General features: G+C 40.4%; 1 protein-coding gene across 1 annotated transcript in view; it reads left to right on the top strand.

Moving 5' to 3' along the window:
• The first annotated feature begins 3,975 nt into the window (after positions 1-3,975).
• CFTR (CF transmembrane conductance regulator) overlaps positions 3,976-13,068 on the top strand; it is a 157,264-nt gene continuing 148,171 nt past the window's right edge. The window contains exon 1 of the mRNA XM_081800915.1: positions 3,976-4,079. Coding sequence (XP_081657041.1) covers positions 4,027-4,079 — 53 coding nt within the window. The 5' untranslated portion in view covers positions 3,976-4,026. The remainder of the gene's footprint in view (positions 4,080-13,068) is intronic.

Below are 13,068 nucleotides of genomic sequence, written 5' to 3'. Positions count from 1 at the left end.
CTTAACCAACCGAGCCACCTAGGTGCCCCTTATTTTAATTAATTTTTTTAAAATAATTTCCACACCCAACATGGGGCTCAAACTCACAACCCTGAGATCAAGAGTCACATGATCCTACTGAGCCAGCCAGGCACCCCTCTTTTTGTTTCTTCTCAACATACCTTTAAAATGATGCCATACAATTTGTACACCAATGTTCATAGCAGTGTCACGATAGCTAAAACCCAAGTGTCCACCAGTGGATGAATCGATAAACAAAACGTGATATATACATACAATGTAATACTGTTTAGCCTTAACAAGAAAGAAATTCCACAATATGCTACAACATGGATAAATCTCAAGGACATCATGCTAAGTGAAGTAAGCTAGTCACACAAAGACAAATACTGTATGATTCTACTTATATGGGGGCACTTAGAGAAGTCAAAGTCATAAAGATAAAGTATAATGTGGTTGCCGGGGGCTGGGGGGAGGGGAGAATGGGGAGTTATTGTGTAATGGGTATAGTGTTTAAGCTTTACAAGATGAAAAGAGTTGTAGGGATAGATGGCAGTGATGGTTGCACAATAATGTGAGTGTATTACCACTGAATTGTACATTTAAAAAATGGTTTTATTTTTTTTTTTTAAAGATTTTATTTATTTATTTGCGAGAGAGAATGAGAGACAGAGAGCACGAGAGGGGGGAGGGTCAGAGGGAGAAGCAGACTCCCCGCCGAGCAGGGAGCCCGATGCGGGACTCGATCCCGGGACTCAAAATGGTTTTAGATTATACATTTGATGTTATGTATATGCATTTTCCCACAATACAAAAAATGCCGTACGAATGGCTACCTAATCTTTTTTTCTTCCTAAGATTTTTTACTTTTAAGTAATCTCTATACCCAGCATGGGCCTTAAATTAGAACCCCCAAGATCAAGAGTTGCATGCCTCACCAACTGAGCCAGCCAGGCAGGCGCCCCCGGTCACCTAATCTTCTAAATTGAATGTCAATTCTGCTTAAAACAATAGGAAATCTGGAGGGGAGGTATGTGTAGTGGTTAAACGCTTGGGCTCCGGCAACACAATGTTTAGGTTCAAATCTGTTTTCTCTGTTATTATATACTGTGCAGCTTGCTTGGGAAAATTGCTAACCTTTTTGTACCTTAGTTTCTTCACCTGTAATATATGGATAACGAAGAAGATACCTGTCCCATGAAAGTGTTGTAAGTATTAAAAAAGACAAACCATGCCATGTATTTGGCGCCTCACTTGGCATATATATATTCAGTAAGTGCTCAACAAATACAAGCTATTATAATAAAATTTTATGAGTTGATATTTAAGCAGCTTGGAGAGAAGAGCTTCACAGTTTACTACCTCTTTCCGTTCTCATCCTGGCCATTGATTTCTTTCCTATTCCTGACATCTCGAAGCCACATTTAGGATTTCAGTCATGATCTTCAGCCACATTTGGACATTTCCTGGAGCATAAGTGTACATTCCCTCATTAGGTATGTACTTAGATGCAAATTTAGAGTATCATGTCTCAGTTCATTTGTTCATATCTGTTAACAGTGTTAATGTTCTGAATAATAGTGAAATCTTACTTATGCCCAGAACAAATTTGGGTTGTAATCTTTTATGATAAAAATCTGGGGTCTTCCTATATGTATGTGTGTATGCATGCTTAAAATGGAATATCATAATTGAATGTCTTTTATTAAAAATATAAAACTCCAGTAGCTACTTGGTTTGTAGATTTTTGCTTTCTTATCTCAATCCTGAACAGGTCTAGCAGTTATAATTTCATGAAACCAATATGAGGAGAGAAAAACTGGGTTGGTGTGTAAGTTATGGTATATAATAATACAGGAGGGATGATTTGATTAGAAGCAGTGTTACACACTGGTAGGAGTCATGGTTTGGAATTAGACCAAGTTTGAATCTTAGCTCTACCATTACAGATAGTTACCTAACTTCTCTTGCCGGTTTCCTTAACCAAAAATTGGGGAAAATAACACCTGTTTACATGGTTGTTATAAGGTTTACCTGAGATGATGCCTGGCAAATAGTAAGAACTCAAGAAATAGTCACTATTTCATTTATTCTTTCCAGAGGAAGGAGATGGATTGACAAATACTTGGGGTCTTTTCAAACCATAGCACTTGGTCAGCTTCTGTGTTCTTTGGAACTTAATTGTTAATCCCTTTATTATCACTTGCTCTTTGGTAACAAAGAGGAACTGATTGCTAATTTATTTCAAAATGTGTGTACTATATTTGATGGGTCACACTAGCAGTTATAAAGCAAACAATAGAGTGGGGGTGGGGAAGTGGATGGAGTGAGTTCAATCACATACCTGGGAAAAGTCAATAATGAAGACCAAGAGAGCCTTAATGTGTATGTCATAATGGAGAGAGGAAAACATGGGCACAGGATTTGAAGCAGGGATCATGAGTTAGAAATGCTGAAGTTCTTTCTTGGTATCTAACTCCATACATTTTGGTTTATATCTTTGCTCCTATTTTCTCTACTGTTAAAATTTAGCATAATGGAATTTAAATGTTTATACAACCCACATTAAGATGGGAAAAAAGGTAACATTGAAATTCAAAGTGGAGCTATAAAAACCTGCTGAGTGCGTTCATTAATTTAAATGCGTATTCCTTTCTATTATTGTGAAATGCACGTTTTATTTGTACTGTATTTGGGTGACCACAAATCAACAATAAGGTGATTTACAAGTAAACACCCTTGCCTTAGTTGTAGAGGCAGTAATCAGACCAAAATGTTTACTTTCATTTGAATTTTTCAATTTTAATTCAATGTGCTCTTGCTTTTACACAATAGGATTCAGGAATTAAAGCCTTGGCTCTTCAAAAGCCCTCAGGCAGGCGCACAATCCTTACACCAAAATCTAGGGGAAGTTAAGGCGCCCACACCTGGGAAAGCTTAGATGCCCTCAGAGAGTCGAAGATGGCGTTTCTCTGAGTCAGGTCGGAGTTAGCACGCTACCTTCCCTTCCAAGACTGGATTGCTTTCGGTGTATTAGTCAAGATGTTTTGCTGACCGAGACTAGGAAATCTATAGGAGGGCGGGTTAGTTTACACACTGTCGACTTGTCATCTTAGTCGCTAACACAAAAGCCTTCCTTCAGAACGCAAGTCGGGCTGAAAACTTAAGACGGTGAACAAATCCTGAGCGCGTACAGGACAAAGCGATTACCACCTTATACGATTTCCCCCCACGAGTGCGTCTCGCAAGGGTCTGAGCCGCTCTCAGCCACCTAAGCCTGAAACTAAGCTTGGTTCTTCCCTCCGACACTCAAAGGAGGCGCTAAGGTGAACACAGCAGACGCTGCCGCCGAACTTTCGGGTCTCTAAGGCTGCATTTTGATACAGGAGAGACAGATTTTCGTTCCCCCTTCAAAATGCACCTTGCAAACGGAACGCGAACCCGGCTAGGCTCTCGGAAGAAGGGTGAGCAAGAAGGCTCAGAAGTTGGCGGCCGCGTGCCCCGCGTCCCGCGGAACCGGGCGCTGAGGAGGGTCCAGGAGGCTGCCCGCGGGCTGGTTCTGCTCCTGCTGAGCGTCGGACGCAGGACCCGGAGAGCGGCCGCCACTGTCCCCCACCTGCGGGCTGGGTGGGGGCTGGACGGTAGGATCGCGGGCCTGGAAGAAGCGCGCGCGAGGGAGGAAGGCTGGGAGTCAGAATGGGGAAAGGGAGACGCGGGGCAGCCAGGGAGCTAAGGAGACGAGAAGAACGAGCGGTCAGGGTGCACAGAGGGTGGAGAAAGCCGCTAGGGCAAGTTGGGGGCTGGACCAGGCAGCGCCCAGCTTTTAACCTGGGCAGTGGAGGCGGGGGAAGGAGCTAAAGGAAAGGGGAGGTGTGAGGGGTAGGAGGGGGGGTGGTTGGAAGCAAATGACATCACAGCAGGTCAGAGAAAAAGGGGCGAGCAGCCTGCGCCAGAGGAGTAGGCCGTTTGGCATTAGGAGCTCGAGCCCAGCCTGCCCCGGCAGGGACCCCGACGCCCGCAGAGACCATGCAGAGGTCGCCTCTGGAAAAGGCCAGCGTCCTCTCCAAACTTTTTTTCAGGTGAGGGGGTGTCCTGCCGAGTTTGGAAGGACACGTGCCCACGAAAGAAGAGGGCGTGTGTATGGGCTGGGTTTTGGGGAAAGAGGAATAGCTTTTTTTTTTTTTTAAGATGCGCTATCATTCATTGTTATGGAAGAGAATGTGGATTTTGTGAACAAAATAGAAAACGTGAAGAAGAGATTAAAGAATAAACTGAAGCCAGTTGTTTGGATAGAGAGCTTTAGTTTAACTTTGAAATCTGAACTACTTGCAACTGAAAGTTGCACTCTGCAGACCGAACTGTGCTACTGTGCAAGTGTTTTCTTCCATTTTTCTAAGAAATTAGTGAATGAAAAACTTGATAATAAATACTTCAGTTTGGTCCCTTGTTTCTCCCCACTTCATGCCTTGGAAACTTAGATGTCTTTTGGCATACTATTCCAAGTGCCATGTTTGCATGTAGTAGGTGCTCAGAAAACACTTGTTGACTGAATATTGAACTTTGTTAAGGGGAGAAGAGTGAAGTGGGTAATATGAGCTTAAATGAGGTTTTTATTGTTATGATACTGAGTAAATCAACAAGTATATGCCACCATTCCATTATTCTTTTAAGGATGAAAGCAAATCCTTTGAAATATCTATCTTAAAAAAGCCAATTCTACAAGTTAAACTTTTTTTTTTTTTTCAAGGGAGGGGGTAGGGGCAGAGGGAGATGGAGAGGGAATAATCCCAAGCAGGGCAACACCAGGCTCCATCCCAGACCCTGAGATCATGACCTGACCGAAATCAAGAGTCCAGTGCTCAACCCACTGAGCCACCCAGGCGCCCCTACAAGTTATACATTTTTTACAAGGGCGTGGGGGAATCAGAATTATCATGGAAATGTGAAGCTATAGGACTAGATACTGAAGTTATACACAACTGACATGTAATAAATTAGTATACTCTTATCCTACTTTGCATGTGATGAGTCATAAAAGCTTGCAAACTTCATCTAACTATGTTTTTAAAAATGGATTCTAAGTTCCGAGTTTTAGGCCAAGTGTAAGTAGATGAAGCATTTTAAATTTGAAGTGTTCTTTGGATACTGTATCTACTTTGTTCCTGTTATATTATGTGAATGAATGAATAGGTACAACTCTGTCATGGAATATTACTTGACTCGTAATTATCCAATGAATCAGCATACTTAGGTATCAGAAAAGCCAAATATAAATATGCCCATATGTGTGTGGGGGGGAGGGACTTTCATATCTTTCTATGTTTTATTCTCTGCATGTGCAGTAAGTGTGGAACTCAGATGCTAAGGAATGGCCATTGACCACTGAAGGAAAGTTCCTCCCTGTGGCTAAGAGAGAAGGACTTTACTCTTTGGAATTACCTTTTGTATTTGTGTTTCAGCACTTTTTGTTACCCCATCTGTAAAAATTGGATTATCTGTTCATTTATTTTCCTACCACTTACAAAATCAGAATGCTAATTGGCATAAATTGTAGACTTTTTAGTAGAGCACATTGAGGAACATAAGTGCCAGTCAGTCTAAAAATGCAGTTTTCAGAAAAATGAATATTGTAGGCTTACTTCTAAGTACTAAGGAAATTTTAATTAACACATTGTTGATTTAAATTAGATGACTGTTGATCTATCAAAATATTTTTTAATAGATCACCTTATAAATTTTAGTATAGTTAGAAAAATGCTTTGAGGTTGATTTGTTAAAAAAAATGTAATAGTTACTAAGTTTGTTAAGAGCATACTCATTCCCGTTCTCCAAACTATTTCATAATAAGTTGCTCTAAGAAGAGGTGTATTTTTAAAAGTTAAGTTTCTACTATTTATGGGAACTGACAATCACCTAAAATAGCAGTGATTATAAACTTTCTTCTCGGTTTTAATTCTAAAAGGGTAAGAAATATTTTTCTGCATTGGGTCAGAAATTTTTTTTCTGCATTGACCACTACTGCTTCGTGGTCAAGGGTGTTAGGCTTTGGATTCAGACTGTTTTGATTCAGGTTGTTTGGATTCAGCTGTGTGACCTAAGGCAAGTCCCTTAACATCTCTGTGTTTGTGTGACTTGATCTATAAAACTCGAGACTAATAGGACCTATGTCATAGGGGTTAATTTGTTGAGAAAATGGATGTAAAGTGGTTAGCCCAGTAAATGTTAGCTCGTGTTATTATCATATTTTAACATTCATTACAATACCACGTTCTTTATTTATATAAGATCCTCAATTCATCTTTGTTGAATATTATTTTGTGACTATCAGTCTGTAAGAATGGGCCTAGGTGAGAATTTAATTTAGGTAAAATCTCATCTAGCATGGCCTTACTACATAAACAGGAAAAAAATCATATGCTTATATCATATGCTGTTAAATACTTTAGAATTTGGGGCGCCTGGGTGGCTCAGTCAGTTAAGCGACTGCCTTCGGCTCAGGTCATGATCCTGGAGTCCCGGGATCGAGTCCCGCATCGGGCTCCCGGCTGGGCGGGGAGCCTGCTTCTCCCTCTGACCCTATCCCCTCACATGCTGTTTCTCTCTCTCTCAAATAAGTAAATAAATAAAATCTTAAAAAAAATACTTTAGAATTTAACTTTCTGAATATGATCCCTTCAGTTTCAGAGTCATCAAAGAGTAAAGCTATTATGGTCTGGGTTATAGATTATATTAAATCTCTCATTGTTTTGCTTAGGTTTTATTATTGGAAAAGCTAATAAAGTTTGGGATAATATTAAGTACTTTCTTAATTTTGCATGGGCTTCACATCAAGTACAGAATTTGAAAGACATCTGAAGTCTTGGATACTTTGAATTTTAGTCATGGCATCCACACCAGGAGTCTAGATGAATGCTTGAAGAATTGTCAGAGCCCCATAGAATCCAAGTGCCACAGATTCTTACAAAACTGGATGGGGTTCCTGATAAACTCCACAGAGAAGCCTCAAATAAGATCAAAGAGAAATACAGTAATATTAGGATCTAAGGCCAAGAATTGCATAAGTCTCAGCTTAATAATAAGATCATTTAAGATACTTTTATAAGTACTAAATCGTTTAAGATACTTTAAAAAAAAAGATTTTATTTATTTGTCAGAGAGAGAGAGAGAACAAGCAGGGGGAGTGGCAGGCAGAGGGAGAAGCAGGCTCCCCACTGAACAAGGAGCCTGAAGTGGGGCTCCATCCCAGGACCCTGGGATCATGACATAAGCCAGTGGCAGCCCCTTAACTGACTGAGCCACCCAGGCGTCCCTAAGATACTTTTGTAATTACTAAACACAAAATAATGAGAGGTTTTTTAACAAACTAGAATTTATGTATTAGAATGGGTGTGGTGCATCAAAATAGCTATCAATGAAAACCAAACTCTCATTCTAAACATTCTGCCTTTGATCAAAATATTTTTGGATTTTTTAAATGAAATTACCTTTAAAAACAGTATATAAGTTTCCTCTCATGGGTATATTAGTATCTTCATTACTTTTTAGCCGTTATTCTTAGTCATAACTTGCATTAGATTATTAGTCCTATTACCCAGACTGGTCACTTGAACTTGCTCCTAAATGACTTTTGGATTGTATCTTGAAATCAAATCCACCCTGAAAGTGTAAGATTCTTCATCATAATTTGCTTTGTTAACAGCCAAGTGCGACTTAAGTTTAGGTATTATCATTCAGAAAAATGTATTGCAAGCTTTAGACATTTCCTAATGAAGAGAAACATAAGTGCTTTTTTTTCTTTTTGAATATAAGTGCTTTGAGCAACAGAAGCATAATTACAATAGGTTTATAATGAAAGAACCATAAAGATCACAGTTTTGAAGAGGACCATACTTGTTTGATTATATAAATTATGGCACATTGTAAAAAAATCTGTTACAGTGATTTTATATTTACATTTCACTACTTGTTTGTAAGGCATGAGGAAATCTAAAATTATGGCAGAGTCATAAATATTTTTGCAGTTTGTTGGCGGGCATTCATAGAACCACTGCCAAGAAAGACCAGTTGGCCACTCAAACAAGGGTCTAGTCCTATCCTGATCAATACACATGGATTATCTCAGGTTTGTCTCTCAGCCAAAGCTGAGCCTCTCCCAATCAAAAGAAATAGATGCATGAAACAAAAGGCCAACATGAGATGCACAATTCATCTTGAGATGTCCAGTTGCCAAGGGGGCCTGAACCATGAGTCCATCTAATCAGTAGGTGCGCAAATGTCATCCAATGAGGACAACCCAGAGTTTCCTTATACTCACTTGGCTTTGTCTCCTGGAGGAATTGAAGGAGACCACTTTTGGAACAGACACCCCTTTCTCTTGGACAGTGTTGCCTCAACACTGAAAAATGTTGACTCCCTACACCGGTCCCTGACTATCCCTTTCTATCCATCCACCTTTTGCTGATCATGTTTTATTTTATTTTTTTTAAAGATTGTATTTATTTATTTGGCAGAGAGAGCGAGAGAGCAAAAGCAGGGGAACAGTAGAGGGAGAGGGAGAGGGAGAAGCAGGGCACCCACCGAGCAGGGAGCCCAATGTGGGGCTCGATCCCAGGACCCTGGGATCATGACCTGAGCCAAAGGCAGATGCTTAAACATCTGAGCCACCCAGGTGCCCCACTGATCATGTTTTATGATACAGTTCAGATTTTCCAACCTGGGATGTGTCGATCTTGATTGGTTTAACTTTCAGAATTCTAAAATTATCTCTTTTGCATGATGTGACTGAAATTGAAATTATATATACGTATATAAAATATACATATATATAATTAAATTCCTTTTAGTTAATTTTCTAGTTTAAAAAATTCCTCCTTGGTTTTGAAGTGTATTTCAATAGTTCAAATTATTACTTACTTGACAGTCCAGGAGTATTCTTAGATACTTAAAAACGCATAGCAGATGGTTTAGCTTTAATGTTCAATTCTTTGTTAAACAGAGAAGTGGAATCTATTTTTCTTAACTCCTTCATCAATATTTTATGTATGATGTGACAATCAGAATATCCCTCGGGGCCAACTGATACACTAGGGAAATCATGGTTTTCCAGTTTTCTGTTTATGTTTTGTGGGAGGAAGTAGGACTTAGTATGATAATATTCAATGCATAAATGTTCAAACTTGTTTAAAAGGCCCTTAAATGAGCACCACTATAAGATGTATTATTATTGTTAGTGTCGTTTCACAGGAACCTGTAATTTCGGTGTGATACAGCTACAATGTAAGTATAGGATTGCAAAACCATCAGGGAAGGGCGTTAGCCATTTAGCATGCAAATATATGTTATTTGTCAAATTTTTTAAAAAACACCTCTGACTCAGCAGCAATTTGGGCAAATTTGATTCCACGGGTTCCTGACGCATCTGTGCAGAGCACGTCCCTGGAACCAAACCCAGAGCTGCAATGAGGTCAAGAGGGGAAAACAGATCCTGATGGAGGTCTGGCTGTGGACCCTGATTGAAGGTGTACTGTATCCAGTACGTTAAGTATCTTATCACCGAGCAAAACATTACCATTTCAGGTGCTTCTCACCAGCTCCAGAAGAATTTACCTGGTAGTCGTTTGAGAGGAAAATTAGCATTACAAAGTGGCTTAACTATCGAGCTCTGTGTCAGCCAGGAGCTTAGGCTTCTTTTAGCAAGAAACCTGTAAAAATTCAATTAAATTGCTTGGTGTAGAAAATGAATGTATTTCTTATAGAGCTCTGAAAGATCTGGCTTTCATAGCTGTTTCCAAGTGGCAAGGCTTGTCAGGTTTGCTATTCTCTTTGCAGCTCCATTAGCTTATTACTGTCTTTTAACGTCAATGACGATTTCAAATCATAAAGCCCTGGATGTCAGGGCCTTCTATGATTCGTTTAATATAGTATTCAGACCACAACAAGACCCCTGGATGGTTTAATAAATATTTCTTTGTGATGATAATGATTCCATGGTGATCAACCTGAGAGGCTTTTAGATATTGTAGATTGATGACATTCAACAGTTTTGTAATGCACCATCGTTCTGCTAAAAAGGGGTCAACGCAAGCAGGGGCATGGACAGATTTTTATTGCTCAGAACAATTATTCTGTCAAATTTTTCTTGTGTCCCTTATGGCCAGGTCTTAGCCTTTCTGGGGAAGCCTGCTTACCATTTCTTCGCTCATGGGATAAGGGAATGATTTAAAGGTTTCTGCTAAGTCCTTATTGTTAGGATTCTCAGCCCTGAAACTGGGCTTTGCTCTGATATAATCAGAGAAGTCTCCCAGAAGTTGCTTCAAGGAGCTGAATCAGAGCAGTACTTCCTTTGTAGGTAATGACTCAGGGCAGCTTAGAGGATGCACTAATTCATTCATTTGCCACCTTCTGTATTCTATGCAGGGCATTAATAAGGTTGAGATGGACAAGAAAGAAATTGGTGTTGCCTTTGCAGAATGAATTCTCTGAAACCCAGAGTCACAAGGCCTTGTAAAAACACTCCCTGGGGCACCCAATCCAGTCTAAGGCTGGTCAAGGAAGGCTTGCTGGAGAAGTGACTCCTGAGTTGACACCTAAAGGAGATTGTTCAGAGAGGGTGGGGATGGATTAGGAAAAATGTAAACATGGAAGCAGCAGACTTTGTATAGGACTGGCTGCAAGAGGGACCATGACACCTTCAAAGAATTCAGAGACATTCCCTGTGACTGGAGCATATGATGTGTGATAGATTTGTGGGAGATGGGTCTGAAACTCTAGCCAGGGCCTGATTATAAGGGGGTTGGTGAGCTTTGTTTGGGCTTTATCATATTGGAAGTGAAAAGCCATGGATTTCAAGCAGAGGAGAGACAACCAGTTCAAAGCTGTTGCAGTTTTGCCAAGGAAATGGAGAGCTGTAGGGATAGAAAGATGGATTTGAAAGGCATTTGGTGGGGGGATGTGCCTGGCTGGCTCAGTCGGTAGAGCGTGTGACTCTTGATTTTAGGGTCGTGAGTTCTAGCCCCGTGTTTGGTGTAGAGATTACATAAAAGTAAAAAAATCTAAAAAAAAAAAAAAAAAGAAAAAGAAAGACATTTGGGAGTGGGAGTGGTCTTGGCAATTGATTAGATGTGGAAGGTGAAGGAGAGAGAAGCATCAAGGGTAATGTCTAGATGTGCTGACTTGGATAATGGGGGGGATGATGGTGAAGTGTGCTGGGTGAGGAGATTGGGAGAAGGCTTGGGGGTGAGGGTGGAGGCCTAGTGGACCCTCTGCTTCTCTTTAAGGTTAAAAAAGGAAATGATGCATATGGCTCAAGGCCAGGCAATACTATATTTGAAAATATAGTAAAGTGATTTTCAGCCTGAGGTAAGAGAAATTAAGACGTCTGAGGTGACAGTCAGGATTATAAATACTGCCCTCCCGCTGTTCAGTGAAGTCCAGGGGAGGATTTAAAGTGGCTCCTTGTTTGGCTTTTTTGTGCTACGGAGTCACCTTGAGAGTGCCAGGAATCAGCATCTGCGTTCTAGGAATGGCACAAGGTAAGATAGACTTAGAAATTCTACCCTCCCCCCTCCAAACCCACTGACTCAGGTGGAGTCTGAAGTGCCTCCAACTCACTGGAACTTTACTTCTTTCACAGTGGTTTTTACGTATCTGATTTCTATGATCATAGACATTCAGGGAGGTATGAAAATCGGCCGGGGCTGCAGGTCCTGTCTGCAGTGACTGAATAAATAAGAGCACGCCTACTAGCATGAAATATTTTGTGTGTGCATTAACGAAAGGGTCTCAGTACTCTGGAAAAGATTAGGTATCATTGTTTCATGTTCAAACTTTGAGCCTGTTAAAACACACAGTGTTCTCTTTCTTAGCACTGCCTACCGAGCTTCCACCCCACAACCCCGTCCCCCTGCCAAATGCCTAATGATTTTCTTAACTTGAAGTTCTTAATTTGAAAGAGAGACCCACAAATTTCATCTGGTACCAGTCAGGTCAATCTGTGAGAATGAAGCTGAAAAGGCAGAATCCCAGAGTTTGGACAGCTGTGTTTAGAGGAAGTTGAAGGCCAGAGTTTGGAGCCCAGTGTTGGTTGTGGGAGCAACAAGAGAATGAATCTCCTGCTAGTGGGGGTTACCAGTCCTACTTCTAGAGGCAGCATCTTGGAGAAACTTTATAGGAAGCTCTCTTTGCACATTTTGTTTATTTTAAACATCCCTGTGAACTCTTGAAAACAGAGCTAACAAAGCTTTACTTTCTCAACCCAGGTTCATTGCTATACTTATTTATTTATTTATTTATTTATTTATTTATTTATTTATTTAAAGTAGGCTCTACGCCTAATGAGGAGCCCAATGCAGGGCCCAATGTGGGGCTTGAACTCACAGCCCTGAGATGGAGACCTGGGCCAAAATCAAGAGTCGGACACTTAACCGACTGAGCCACCCAGGTGCCCCAAGTTCATTGCTATACTTAAGATCAGAGTTTGGCAAACTTTTCCTATAAAGAGCCAGATAGTAAATATTTTCAACGCTGTGGGCCATGTGGTTTCTGCCATTGTAGGAAAGCAGCCAGAGACAATATGCAAACAAATGGGCATGGCTGTGTTCCAATAAGGCTTCATTTAGGGGCACTGAAATTTGCATTTCATATAGTTTTCACATAAAATTTTCAACAAACGTTAGGTATTGACATAAATCAGTCACAAAATATTCTTTTTTAAAAAGTCTATTGCAAGAAGCATCAAAATATACAGCTTTAAAATTACTTAAAGATCTAGAAGAAATTTTCAAGGCTCATATGTAATTCACATCATTGTTATTCAGTAATTGAGTAATTTTAAAAGGAAGTGAAACACAAATTTTAAAAGTAAGTGAAGCAGGGCGCCTGGGTGGCTCAGTTGGTTAAGCGACTGCCTTCGGCTCAGGTCATGATCCTGGAGTCCCGGGATCGAGTCCCGCATCGGGCTCCCTGCTCGGCAGGGAGTCTGCTTCTCCCTCTGGCCCTCCCCCCTCTCATGTGCTCTCTCTCATTCTCTCTCTCTCAAATAAATAAATAAAATCTTTAAAAAAAAAAAAA

The sequence above is a fragment of the Leptonychotes weddellii genome, chromosome 12 (assembly GCF_054177405.1).
Source record: "Leptonychotes weddellii isolate Sample4059 chromosome 12, ASM5417740v2, whole genome shotgun sequence".
Lineage (NCBI taxonomy): Eukaryota > Metazoa > Chordata > Mammalia > Carnivora > Phocidae > Leptonychotes > Leptonychotes weddellii.
This window is presented reverse-complemented; position numbering and strand designations above follow the sequence as displayed.